The following is a 12,730-nucleotide window of genomic DNA, read 5'->3' on the forward strand; positions in this document are numbered from 1 at the left end:
TGGAAAGATTAGAGGAGTAGTTTGAATTATCTCATATTAAGGAATGGGGGGGGGGAATGAACATAAGAATCATAGGGAACTATATTTCATTGTATATACATTTAGAAACCAATGGTAACAGTAGCTAACCTGTCCTGTTGTTAGGGAGGCTGGTGCCTAAGTAAAGATTTAGAACAAGTTCTTATCTTTCCAAAAAACAAACTAACAACGCTATGGCAAAAATCGAAAAAGGACAGAGTTAGAAATACAAACAATGGTATACACAAGACACAACATGGAAAACTAAAGACTGAGGGACATGGACCCTACAAATAACAGGGATAATCTCAGATGCTCTAGCAGGGTAGCCAGATCCTGCTCCACGTGTTGCACATCACCAAGTTGCCCACATCTGCTATAAAAGATAACAAACTACATTTGTCATTTTTGGGATACTTTTGTTAACTGGTCTGAATCTGTTTTCAACTGACCAAAACACAGAGTTCTCCAAAAATGGTGGTCCAAAGGTTTTTTACAAGGACTCACACAATGTTTTGGACATTGCAACGGAAATACATGTTATAGTGAGGACTAGCAAATTATATTCAAAGGCCACAAAAAGAGGGGAATTGAGAACGTTCAAATAAAAAATCTAAATACCACTCTAGTAAAATATATTATGTCTTTGTGAATGACAGTTTATTATAAATTCAGGAATTGTTAAAAATTGGACAAGATTTTTTTTCAAAATAATATTTGTTCCAATGAAAAGGGATTGTGCACATCCAAACTTGAATTTGTCACTGGTTCATTGGACCACAACTGTTCAATAACAATTACACCCCCAGCATGATAGAAATTGACAAGTTTCGATGGTTGAGTACTGATTCGAATGGTCAGTTCAGTATCCATGATACTGTGGGTAACTTCATAGTACTGCCCAATAGGATCACAACAGTCTATTGATCTGAATGGTTAGTTCTATACAGATACTGTATTTAAAATCATAGAACTGTCCTATATATTCACAACAGTTCATTTACAATTACATTAATAGCTTGCTGGAAATCGTCAACAACTTTAAATGGCGGAGGGCTGATTTTGTCTTCATCTCCAATTCTATACTTTCCTGAATAAAAAAATTATAATAAATGTAAAACAACAATAAGGCCTTTCTCTTTATACATATATATGTTATACTTTTTTTATAAACAAGATGCTCCAAGGATGATCATGGACACATTGGTTTCAATTGGCCCTTTAATGTTGGAACATATTTGTAAAATTTATCAAAATACAATTGATGACAGAGGATGAACAACAAAAGCAATATTAGAAACGGTGGAAAAGCAACAGAACAGCCCTTTTAATATTGTTCTTCATCTTGATATGTCAGACATTGAAAATGGATCAACCACACACTACTCACCAAAATTATAATACTGACAATAGCACCAGTTAAGACATAATTAATAGCTAACTATATCTGTATAACTCAACCTACATATTATATTTAAGCATCGAGGTACAAAGAGCACACCAGTGCTTATTATTACCTGCTCTTACCATAACACCTAGCCAACAACCTGTTCTAAGCAGAATTCCAAGCATGTCACACTTGAATTTTACCTGTTGCAATAAGAATTCAAAGCATATCAGACTATGCGCTATGTGCTTTGCTCATTGTTGAAGACTGTACAATTACCTATAGTTGTTAATTTCTGTGTCATTTTGGTCTCTTGAGGAGAGTTGTCTCATTGGCAATCATACCACATCTTCTTTTTTATATTCACTATCACCTGTTTAAACAAAAATTCCTAGCACTCCAATAATCAGTGTTACCTGTTCCAACTAGTATTCCTTGCAAACCAGTGTATTGTACAACCTGTTTTAACCCAATTTTCTAGCAACCCCATAACTTTTCAAAATGCCCACGGGGGTTTTGCATGCAAGATGGCTGTCTTAGTCATAAAAACCGTCAAGGGGGCTTTGAAATAGATTTGAATGTTGCTTTTTGGCTTCTTCATACTTTTATAAGTTTAAAGATATTGTAAAACTAGTTGTTTTGTTTAAATTGTGGACAAAATTGCTCTTTCAAAATTTCAGTTTGGGAACCTCCATGGGGGAAATCCCCTGAAAAAAGTGACAGTTGGCAGGTATGCAACCCAGGTTTGTATCACTTCAGTATTACCTGTTTTTACTAGAATTCCTAACATACCAGTCTTTTGAGCACCATTAATGTCATCTCTCACATCCTGAAATATCAAAATGTATTTAAGTTCCTTTAATCATTTTATTTTTTCTAAAAATTCAGAATTTTTTAAAATAGTAATGCCATTTCTTTTCTTCAGCAAAACAATTTTGATAAACTACCTTCAAGTTTATTTTTTTATTTGCAATGACATACTGTTTTAACATGTTGAAATCTTCACTGTAATAAAGGGCAGGATATTGATTTATACAAAATTCTTACAAAAAATGTTTTTATTTCAATTTAGAAAAAAAGTACAAAATATCAATTAACTTTAACAACAGTGCAACAAAATTGGTGGTATTATCCCTACTAGAAAAAAAAGAACAAAGACAGACAACTGTTGTAAAACTCTGGAGTAACTGTTGAGAATTATGAAGATATGTCTTTACCCCTACCCTGCTCCCCCCCTCCCAAATTAAAAAAAAAACCCACCAAAAACAAAACAACACTAACTATCTTTAAACTGATGAATTTAAAACAGGCATGTTATCCTGTTATTTAATTTCGGTTCATATTTTTGGAACCCTGTACACCCAAGTTTCAGTTAATCTGTTTTAACTTACATCTCCAATCATAACACATTCCTCTGGTTGACTGTTGAATTCTTCCACTGATGACAGGAAGAAGCTAGCCTCAGGTTTACCTACAATGTGTGAGGTTGTATCTGTAGCATACTCTAAAGCTGTTACAAAGGGACCTGTTAATGTAAAAGTAATAATTCATTCATTACAAAGACATGCATGCTAAACAAAAATAGTGGTATTTTTTTAAACTTTCACTTTTCCCTAGAGGGGTGGACCTATGTTTTCTAGGAAAATGGTAGATTATTATCCCTATTGGTTAAAACACTGATTTTGTTTATGACTTAAGCCTACAAATGTTGTTATTTTTTCTGATCTAAAACAACCTCTAAGTTTGTCTAAATCTGCACTGGCCTATGATTTAATACAGCACTTAAGTTTCACTGCTTGCCAATAATGAAAAATAGACAAGAGTGTTGTAATTTATTTCGAACTTTCCTGTGTAAAACATATTAAATACAAGAGGCTCTAAAGAGCCTGTGCCACTCACATACATGTTAAAAAACTACTGTGTGGTAAAAGAAACATTAAAGGGTGATAACTCAAATAAGAATTTAACTGATGATTTTTACAAGATTGTAGATCTTGTCTTGCTGTTTATTCAATTTTAAAGTTTCTCCTTATTTTTTAATCTTCAGACTTTTATTTGTTTGTGAGTGAGTTGGTCGAGTTTATGCACCAATAAATTCCTTTAAAAGGGCATGTAATCCCATAATAATCTTAATAAATCATATGAATAGTATTCCACAATCAGCAGTTTTAAAACATGTTGTTGTAACACCATTGTATCCTTTAAAATTGAATAGAAAATATTCAAAAAGATAAAATAAAAGATAAAAAAGAATGTGTCCATAGTACACGGATGCCCCACTGGCACTATAATTTTCCAAGTTGATTGGACGTCTGACAAAAACTTCATCAAAAACTACTTTGACTAAAAACTTTAACCTGAAACAGAATGAACGGAAGCACGGTACAACCAACCCCAGACAGACAGACGAACAAACATACGGACTAACAGAAAACATCATTCCCCTCTACTATCTTAGGTTGGGCATAAAAAAATAAGATGTAGTATGATTGCCCATAAGACAAGAGGGGTATCAGGGCCAATTGTATCCCATTTTCATGCCCTTACTTTATCATATTATGTTTTAGTACTTTCTTTAGTATTTTTGAGTTGACTATGTTAAATACCTGGTCCTAGAGCTAGTTCGTCTGTCTTTTTATAATATCTGGCTTTGTGGATAGCTATCAAAGGGCATCCATCTTGGATCAATCTGTAAAAAAATGTAAACACAGTTTAATTGTTAAGCTCATGAATGATACAAATAATATTTCTCTAATTCTTCGTCAATTTATCCCTTTCTGCAAAGATTGTATAAAAAAAATTTAATCTCAGTTCTTCATTGGTTAAAATCTAATTATGACGTCAAGTTTTCTTGTTTTCCTCTGAATTTCCTATTGTGACGGCACATAGAAAGTACGCATCTTTTTGCAGATCATTCGAAAAGAAGGAATACTTTTGCCTGCATATTGTTTGAAAATCATTAGAGAAACAGATTCTACCACCAAATCTTGTGTAATATGATATTTATCCACTCTCGACTGTTAAATTTTAAATATTTAAAATTTAATTGTCTCGAGTGGATAAATATCCTATCACGCTCTATGCAGTGGTAGAATCTATATTTACAGCATAAGAGGTCATCTAAATTTGAACTTTCTTTCTGATACTAAAATTTTCACATACATATAAAAATTGAAAATTTTCACATACATATAAAAATTGCTAATTCTATAAGTTCTTTTAAAAAAGTAACAACTATATTATTGAGGAATCAATACCATTTATAGCATGGCATATGACATAAACTCTGTTTGTTATTGTAAACCTTCAGCAGGGGCGGTTCAAGCCATTTAAAAAAAGAGGGGTCCCAACCCAGGTCAAATGGGGGGGTTCCAACTATATGTCCCCATTCAAATGCATTGATCGGCCAAAAAACAAGAGGCTCTCAAGAGCCTGAATCGCTCACCTTAATTCTTTTGGTTAAATCTCTCAATGATTATTAAATGTTTTTTGGATCGTCCTATTTTCTTCAAAAGCCAAAAAAAATAATCATTTTCTCCTATGTTCTATTTTAGCCATAGGAGCTATGTTTCTTGACATACAAGGAAATAAAATATAAAATTTATACTAGATACTCTGAAACTCATTTAGCCTAAGTTTGGCTGAAATTGATACAGCAGTTTCAAAGGAGAAGATTTTTTAAAGTAAGTCAACATGATGAACAAATTGTGAAAAAAAAGTCTTTAAAGGGCAATAACTCCTTAAGGGGTCAATTGACAATTTTGGTCAAATTATTTCTATCAATAATTATATTCAAGATAATAAACAAAAACAGCAAAATTTCCTTAAAATTATCAATTCAGGGGCAGCAACCCAACGCAGTGATTAGTAAAATTTAACGACTCGTTTAATTTAACGACAAGTTGAACAACAGACCCCAGGTTGTCTGATTCATCTGAAAATTTCAGGGCAGATAGATCTTGACCTGATAAACAATATTTCCCACGTCAGATTTGCTCTAAATGCTTTGGTTTTTTAGTTATAAGCCAAAAACTGCATTTGACCCCTATGTTCTATTTTTAGCAATGGCGACCATGTTTGTTTATAGATCAAAACTTTAGATACAATTTACTAACTAGATACCATAAGGAACATTCAGTTAAAGTTTGGAAGTATTTGGCCCAGTAGCTTCAGAGGAGAAGATTTTTGTAAAAGATTACTAAGATTTACGAAAAATGGTTAAAAATTGACTATAAAGGGCAATAACTCCCAAAGGGGTCAACTGACCATTTCCGTCATGTTGACTTATTTGTAAATCTTACTTTGCTGAACATTATTCCTGTTTACAGTTTATCTCTATCTATAATAATATTCAAGATAATAACCAAAAACAGCAAAATTTCGTTAAAATTACCAATTCAGGGGCAGCAACCCAACAACAGATTGTCTGATTCATCTGAAAATTTCAGGGCAGATAGATCTTGACCTGATAAACAATAATACCCCTTGTCAGATTTGCTCTAAATGCTTTGGTTTTTGAGTTATAAGCCAAAAACTGCATTCGACCCCCATGTTCTATTTTTAGCAATGGCGACCATGTTTGTTGATAGATCACAACTTAGGATACAATTTACAAACAAGATACCCTAAGGAACATTCAGTTAAAGTTTGGAAGTATTTGGCCCAGTAGTTTCAGAGGAGAAGATTTTTGTAAAAGATAACTAAGATTTACGAAAAATGGTTAAAAATTGACTATAAAGGGCAATAACTCCTAAAGGGGTCAACTGACCATTTCCGTCATGTTGACTTATTTGTAAATCTTACTTTGCTGAACATTATTCCTGTTTACAGTTTATCTCTATCTATAATAATATTCAAGATAATAACCAAAATCAGCAAAATTTCGTTAAAATTACCAATTCAGGGGCAGCAACCCAACAACGGGTTGTCTGATTCATCTGAAAATTTCAGGGCAGATAGATCTTGACCTGATAAACAATAATACCCCTTGTCAGATTGCTCTAAATGCTTTGGTTTTTGAGTTATAAGCCAAAAACTGCATTTGACCCCTATGTTCTATTTTTAGCAATGGCGACCATGTTTGTTGATTGATCACAACTTCGGATACAATTTACAAACTAGATACCCTAAGGAACATTCAGTTAAAGTTTGGAAGTATTTGGCCCAGTAGTTTCAGAGGAGAAGATTTTTGTAAAAGATAACTAAGATTTACGAAAAATTGTTAAAAATTGACTATAAAGGGCAATAACTCCTAAAGGGGTCAACTGACCATTTCCGTCATGTTGACTTATTTGTAAATCTTACTTTGCTGAACATTATTCCTGTTTACAGTTTATCTCTATCTATAATAATATTCAAGATAATAACCAAAAACAGCAAAATTTCGTTAAAATTACCAATTCAGGGGCAGCAACCCAACAACGGGTTGTCTGATTCATCTGAAAATTTCAGGGCAGACAGATCTTTACCTGATAAACAATATTACCCCCATGTCAGATTTGCTCTAAATGCTTTGGTTTTTGAGTTATAAGCCAAAAACTGCATTTGACCCCTATGTTCTATTTTTAGCAATGGCGACCATGTTTGTTGATAGATCACAACTTCATATACAATTTATAAATTAGATACCATAAGGAACATTCAGTTAAAGTTTGAAAGTATTTGGCCCAGTAGTTTCAGAGGAGAAGATTCTTGAAATAGTTTACGACGACATACGACAGACGACGGACGACGGAAGACGACGGACGCCAAGTGATGGCATAAGCTCACTTGTCCCTTCGGGACAGGTGAGCTAAAAAGGGGGGTTCCAACCACTGGAACCTCCCCTGGAACTGCCAATGTTCAGTCTTTTCCGTATGTGTTTGATGTTTTGTGTTGTTGGTGCGCTGTTTCTTTGACATATACCCAGTATATTTTTTCATGTTTTGTGTTTATCAACACTTAAGTAATTTGAAATGCGCACACAAAGCATGAATTATATTTGTTACTATTTTTTCAGAACACTGTACTAAATTTAACCTATAGTCAATCAAGTTATTTTTCTTTGAACCTGTAAAAAAACATATAAAAATGTAGAATATAATATACATGTCAAGTGACATGATAATTCACGTGTAATACACGCTTTTTCAATGGTTTACATGCGTATTCAATATATAGTATGTTTCTGGTACCTACCTGAAGGCTGTATTCATTGTCTTGTAGTTAAACTTATCAGGTGCCAGCCCAATTAACACAGCATTGGGATTGTCTGTTTGTATTCCTAAAATAAATTATGTCTATTTGTTATAAGGGGAATAACTCAACTTTCTATAATAAAGTAAAGCATTAGTAACAGCCTTAAAATTATTTTTTGAAGTGGGATCTGAAGTCCATTTCTTTTTTGTGCACTACCATAAAGCACAATGCATGTGTATAATGTATTAGGTACAAGGAATTATGTGCAGAACTGCATTGTAAAAACATTTCTTCAACTTCTGTTGGTGAACTTTTTATTTTCAAATAATATACAGTTTATTTTGTTTAGGGGCCAGCTGAAGGAAGCCTCCGGGAGCTGGAATTTCTTGTTGCATTGAAGACCTGTTGGCGACTTTCTGCTGTTGTTTTCTCTATGGTCAGGGTTGTTGACTCTTTGATACATTCCCTTTTTTCCATTCTCAATTTTAGTTTCCCTAAGGATATTGTTTTCTCATGACCATATGAATTATCTGGCATTTCTAAATACTTTTGTATTGATGGATTTATAATTTATATACTGTGGATTCATTATTATTCGTTGGATACCAATTTATGTGGGTTTCGTGGGTACAGGTGAACCACGAAATCAAATGTTCAACGAAACACATATTTTAATAGGCATTGTATACAGAGATTGCCAAAACCATGAAATCAAATATCCACCAATATGCTAGTTTTCCACAATCCACTAAAATTGATACCCACCAAAATAAATGAATCCACAGTACTGTAGTGGTTGCTCTCAGAGTCTGTAAACTTACAAGTTTTGCCAAAGATGTGACTTGGTGATAATCACAATAATAAAAACTTTCATTCAATATTTAATGCACATAAAATTATGCAGATTTTCCTGAAATAGTAATAAAGGAGTAGGTTCAGTAAGACCCCTTTTTGGCCCAAAAATATAGCAGTTTTTCAAAATTGTGAAAATATAATCTTTTAGCTATTAACTGGAAAGAAGAATGCTTCTGCTACATAAATATGAGCTGTTTTTACAATGAAATGCAAATATATCCTGTACTAGCATCATCAAGTCATGCTAAATTACTCAAATCTTCACAATTTTAGCAGTTTAGTTAAATTTTAGACGGTTTTCTTCTTAAATGAAAGTGGCCACATTCATGTTCATTCATAATATTTAAACATAAGTTGTATTTGATGATAATACATACATGACATATATAAAGGTTGAAGATGAACAGCAGCTACTTTTATTTTTGACAAAAAGTGACTGAAAAGTGAGTTATTTTTGGCATATTTGATAGATTTTTCATATTTAAGCTTGAATCGGAGCGTTTTAAATGACTTAATCAGTTACAATCTTTCACATAAACTAATTGAATCAGTTAAAATAGACACTTGTTTAAAAAGTGTTCAAAATCTTTCGTTAGATGAACCTGAAATTTGAGGCCAAAATTGGCCCTTACTGGACCCACTCCTTTGCATTATTGTACTTTCTTCAAAAAGCGCAATTATTATAATAAATGCATGCAATAATTTCAAAATTTACAGCATCCCTTTTTTATGTATAAATTTAACATTAGGGAATTTTCTTGATCCAATCACTGCTTTTGCTAACAATTAACTACATTTACCTTCAAAATCTTCCAATGCTCTATCATCCACTATCATTAACGGTCTCAAATCTCTCTTCTCTATAAGATGTCGTGCTGCTGTCAGTGAGGTGAATATCTCATTTGGTTTGATGTTGAACCCTATACCAGTTAGTCTATTCAGTAAACATGTCTTTGATTCTTTGGTTGTGTTCGTCACAAATTTAATATTTACATTCTGGCTTCTTAATCTGTAACAATGAAACATTTTATGTTAGTATTGTGGCTTTTTTAATATAACATCCTCATATTATTATGAGACAGATTTTATCCATTAGATCACCAGTGATGGTGATTCAAGGCTGAAATACATTCTGTATATAATATATAATTTGTCTTAATATCAGTCCAAGGCAACAATGTTTCATCTGTAAATTGCTGGCCGGGATTTGTTTCATTCATGATGTCACTAATAGTACTCACTTTGATTTTTTACCCTTAAAATTTCATTGATTCTTGGCCATTGTTGGACAGGAAACAAACAGAGCATAGACAAATAACATCTTTTAAAATGATGTTTGTATTAATCTTAAGAAGACATTTTACATGACCTACTTGAATATTTAGTTTGTCGAAGCCTTCATTCTGTTTCTTAATCTAAATTTGGTTGAAACCAGATTTAATCCAACTGATTTTGTCAAATTTCTCCAAAATCTCAAACATTTATTGTGACCTATTTCCAGAGGCAGATTTAGAGGGTTTTTCAATCCCCCCCCTCTTTTTGTGGGAAAAAAATTGGTTGATTATAAAGGGAATAACTGAAGCAGGCCAGAATATTTCTGGATCCACCACTGACAATGACTGATTTCAGATGTAAAAATCAACACTTTAGCATGTTAAGAATATTACTTTGACACTCACAAATCTCCATTCAAGGTGTAAAAACTTACATTACTTAGTTAAATCACAGGTATTTGGGGAATGGACCCCCCTTTTTCTTGGACCTCACTAAAATAAAATTTTGGCGTTTTTTTTATTCATTTACAATTTTCTACAATGTATAAACATATATCAAGTCTCAACAATCCATTGCTAGTCGATTACAATATTTTTTTTACTATCCATATGAGCCCCAAGTGAAAAAAGAAGCTTCTTTTTTCACTTGGGGCTCGTATGGATAGTAAAAAATTATTGTAATCGACTAGCAATGGATTGTTGAAGCTTCTTTTTTCACTTGGGGCTCGTATGGATAGTAAAAAAATTATTGTAATCGACTAGCAATGGATTGTTGAAGCTTCTTTTTTCACTTGGGGCTCGTATGGATAGTAAAAAAATTATTGTAATCGACTAGCAATGGATTGTTGAGACTTGATATATGTTTATACATTGTAGAAAATTGTAAATGAATAAAAAAAACGCCAAAATTTTATTTTAGTGAGGTCCAAAAAAAAGGGGGGTCCATTCCCCAAATACCTGTGAGTTAAATATAGTCCGAGTTTACTCTGATGTTCAACTGCTGTTTTGCCAGACAAGCTGGTGTAGTGGTTCCAAAGCCGTTAGTTGGCTCCAGAATCGACAATGCAGTGCATCTACTTTGGACAGGCAAATATCCACTTTTTGAAATGGGACAAGCTCTGACGTACCATGCCCCAGCTATTTGGCAAAACAGCTGTTGGATGTCAGATCCGTCAGAGTTTAAATCTCTGACCATGCTGACTATCAGTAAGTTGAAGAAAGAAGGCAGAAATATTTTTTATAGCCGATAGATCCAGGGGCGGATTTAGGCGGGGGCGTGGCGGGCGTGCGCCCCCACTAAAATTTTCAAAGCATGGGTTGTCTTTAACCTATTAATGTATTAGAAGAGACCATTCTATCTTTTTTAACATTCAAAGTATATAAAACAGTTCGTTTAACAGAAACAACTGATTACTAATAAGCCCTAATCACCTAACCTGCGATTTATTTAAGTTCTCTAAATATTATATACTTAAAAGGAAGGTGTCAAACATTTTGCCAACTTCTGTACCGTATTACATGCATGGGATTCCCAGAAAATAAACATATTAACTTCGTAAATGCATCTCATTCTGATTTGAGTGGTTTGTGGCAAACACAGTATATATAAAGTCTGGCACGACCTCTGAAAATCAAAAAAGTAAAAACCGATATTATGATAGCGATAATTAAAAATCACGGAGAAAAGTGGAAATTTTCGTTTGCAAAATCTTATACTATAGTATTGGTCAGGTGAGCTGTTGTGATCTATCTCGTCTCACTTTGCTGCCGTCGGTCAGCCCTTCATTACACTTTGTTGAAACCATCTATACAATTGGCTTAGACACATTGACGACGTGCAAATAAGGGTTATTTATTGTTGTGATGTTTCTGTATTTCTTTTGTCACAACTACCAGCACCATGTCTTTCAAGGATTAGTTGATATATTTATAACCTTAAATTGCTATATAGATCTTTTTACAACAAGTGCTTGTGTTTTGATTGTTGATTGCTTTGCAGAGGAACATAAAATCAAGATAAATGTTCGCATGATCTTCAGCTTTTTTTTTTCTTTTTTTTTGGCTTCAGCTTTATTAACTCGTATATATATATGAAATATGAATCTCTGAGTGCGTAAGTAAGGGGTGCTAGATTATTGTTGTAGATTTTTCTAATTTGAAGTAGACCTTGCCATCATAACTCCAAGGTTCTTCACGAAAAAGGGACATATTGTTATACATCTGTACGTCCATCCGTCAGTCAGTCACTAGTGATTGTAGATTGTTGTCAGAGTGGATTTGGGCGGCTTCTGCTTGAAACTTTAATTTCTCTCTAATTTTATCTCACAATAGTTGGAATATTGCATCCCTATAGAAGAATATTTCAATAATTTAACCTCAAAATTTTTCGCCTCGCTCCGCTCGGCAAAATAAAAATTCAGCCCCCCCTAATCTCAAATCCTGGATCCGCCCCTGAGATCTATGTAAAGTTTAACCTGTAATAGATGGTGAGTGATTGCATCTAGCAACCTCTAGTATATAAAATGTATAAAACCTACAGAATTGAAGGATTTTCGTATAAGTTAACCAGAGAAACTTTTTACCTCTTGAGAGAATCTTTTGAATTATGAATTTCCTGGTCATCAATGTGAATTGTCCCACTAAGATCAATTAACACAGTCTTTATCTTATTTCCTGACATCGTCCTAATACATTTGTTTGTCTTTAACGAACCAAATTTGATACATTTCTTCAACAACAGCATGCGAAAATGTGTGTCCTTGTCAAAATGAAAGTGAAAGTGAAAGTAAAAGTATGAAATGTGCCGGAACAACGACGGAGCGACTGAGGAATATCCGTGTATTGAACTTATTTAACATTTAAAAACGAAACGTGTTGTTCTGAAAAATCAGTATCTCGGTTATAATACACAAATAAAGCCTCTTACTACCCATTTTTCCTGTCCAGCATATAGGGGTGGCGGAAATTAATACAATGCCAATGAAAACTAGAACCATTTACCAGCTAATACATGTAACAC

General features: G+C 33.4%; 1 protein-coding gene across 1 annotated transcript; it reads right to left on the reverse strand.

Moving 5' to 3' along the window:
- Nucleotides 1-687: 687 nt before the first annotated feature.
- On the reverse strand, nucleotides 688-12,479 carry LOC134719386 (haloacid dehalogenase-like hydrolase domain-containing protein 2). Its single transcript, XM_063582393.1, has 7 exons — nucleotides 12,294-12,479; nucleotides 9,238-9,446; nucleotides 7,583-7,667; nucleotides 4,012-4,094; nucleotides 2,797-2,930; nucleotides 2,171-2,234; nucleotides 688-1,108 (listed from the first exon to the last, which is right to left on the reverse strand). Exons 1-7 carry the CDS (start codon nucleotides 12,452-12,454, stop codon nucleotides 1,005-1,007), a joined length of 840 nt encoding a protein of 279 aa, XP_063438463.1. The 5' UTR covers nucleotides 12,455-12,479; the 3' UTR covers nucleotides 688-1,004.
- Nucleotides 12,480-12,730: the final 251 nt, after the last annotated feature.

Source organism: Mytilus trossulus, chromosome 5 (genome assembly GCF_036588685.1).
Source record: "Mytilus trossulus isolate FHL-02 chromosome 5, PNRI_Mtr1.1.1.hap1, whole genome shotgun sequence".
NCBI lineage: Eukaryota > Metazoa > Mollusca > Bivalvia > Mytilida > Mytilidae > Mytilus > Mytilus trossulus.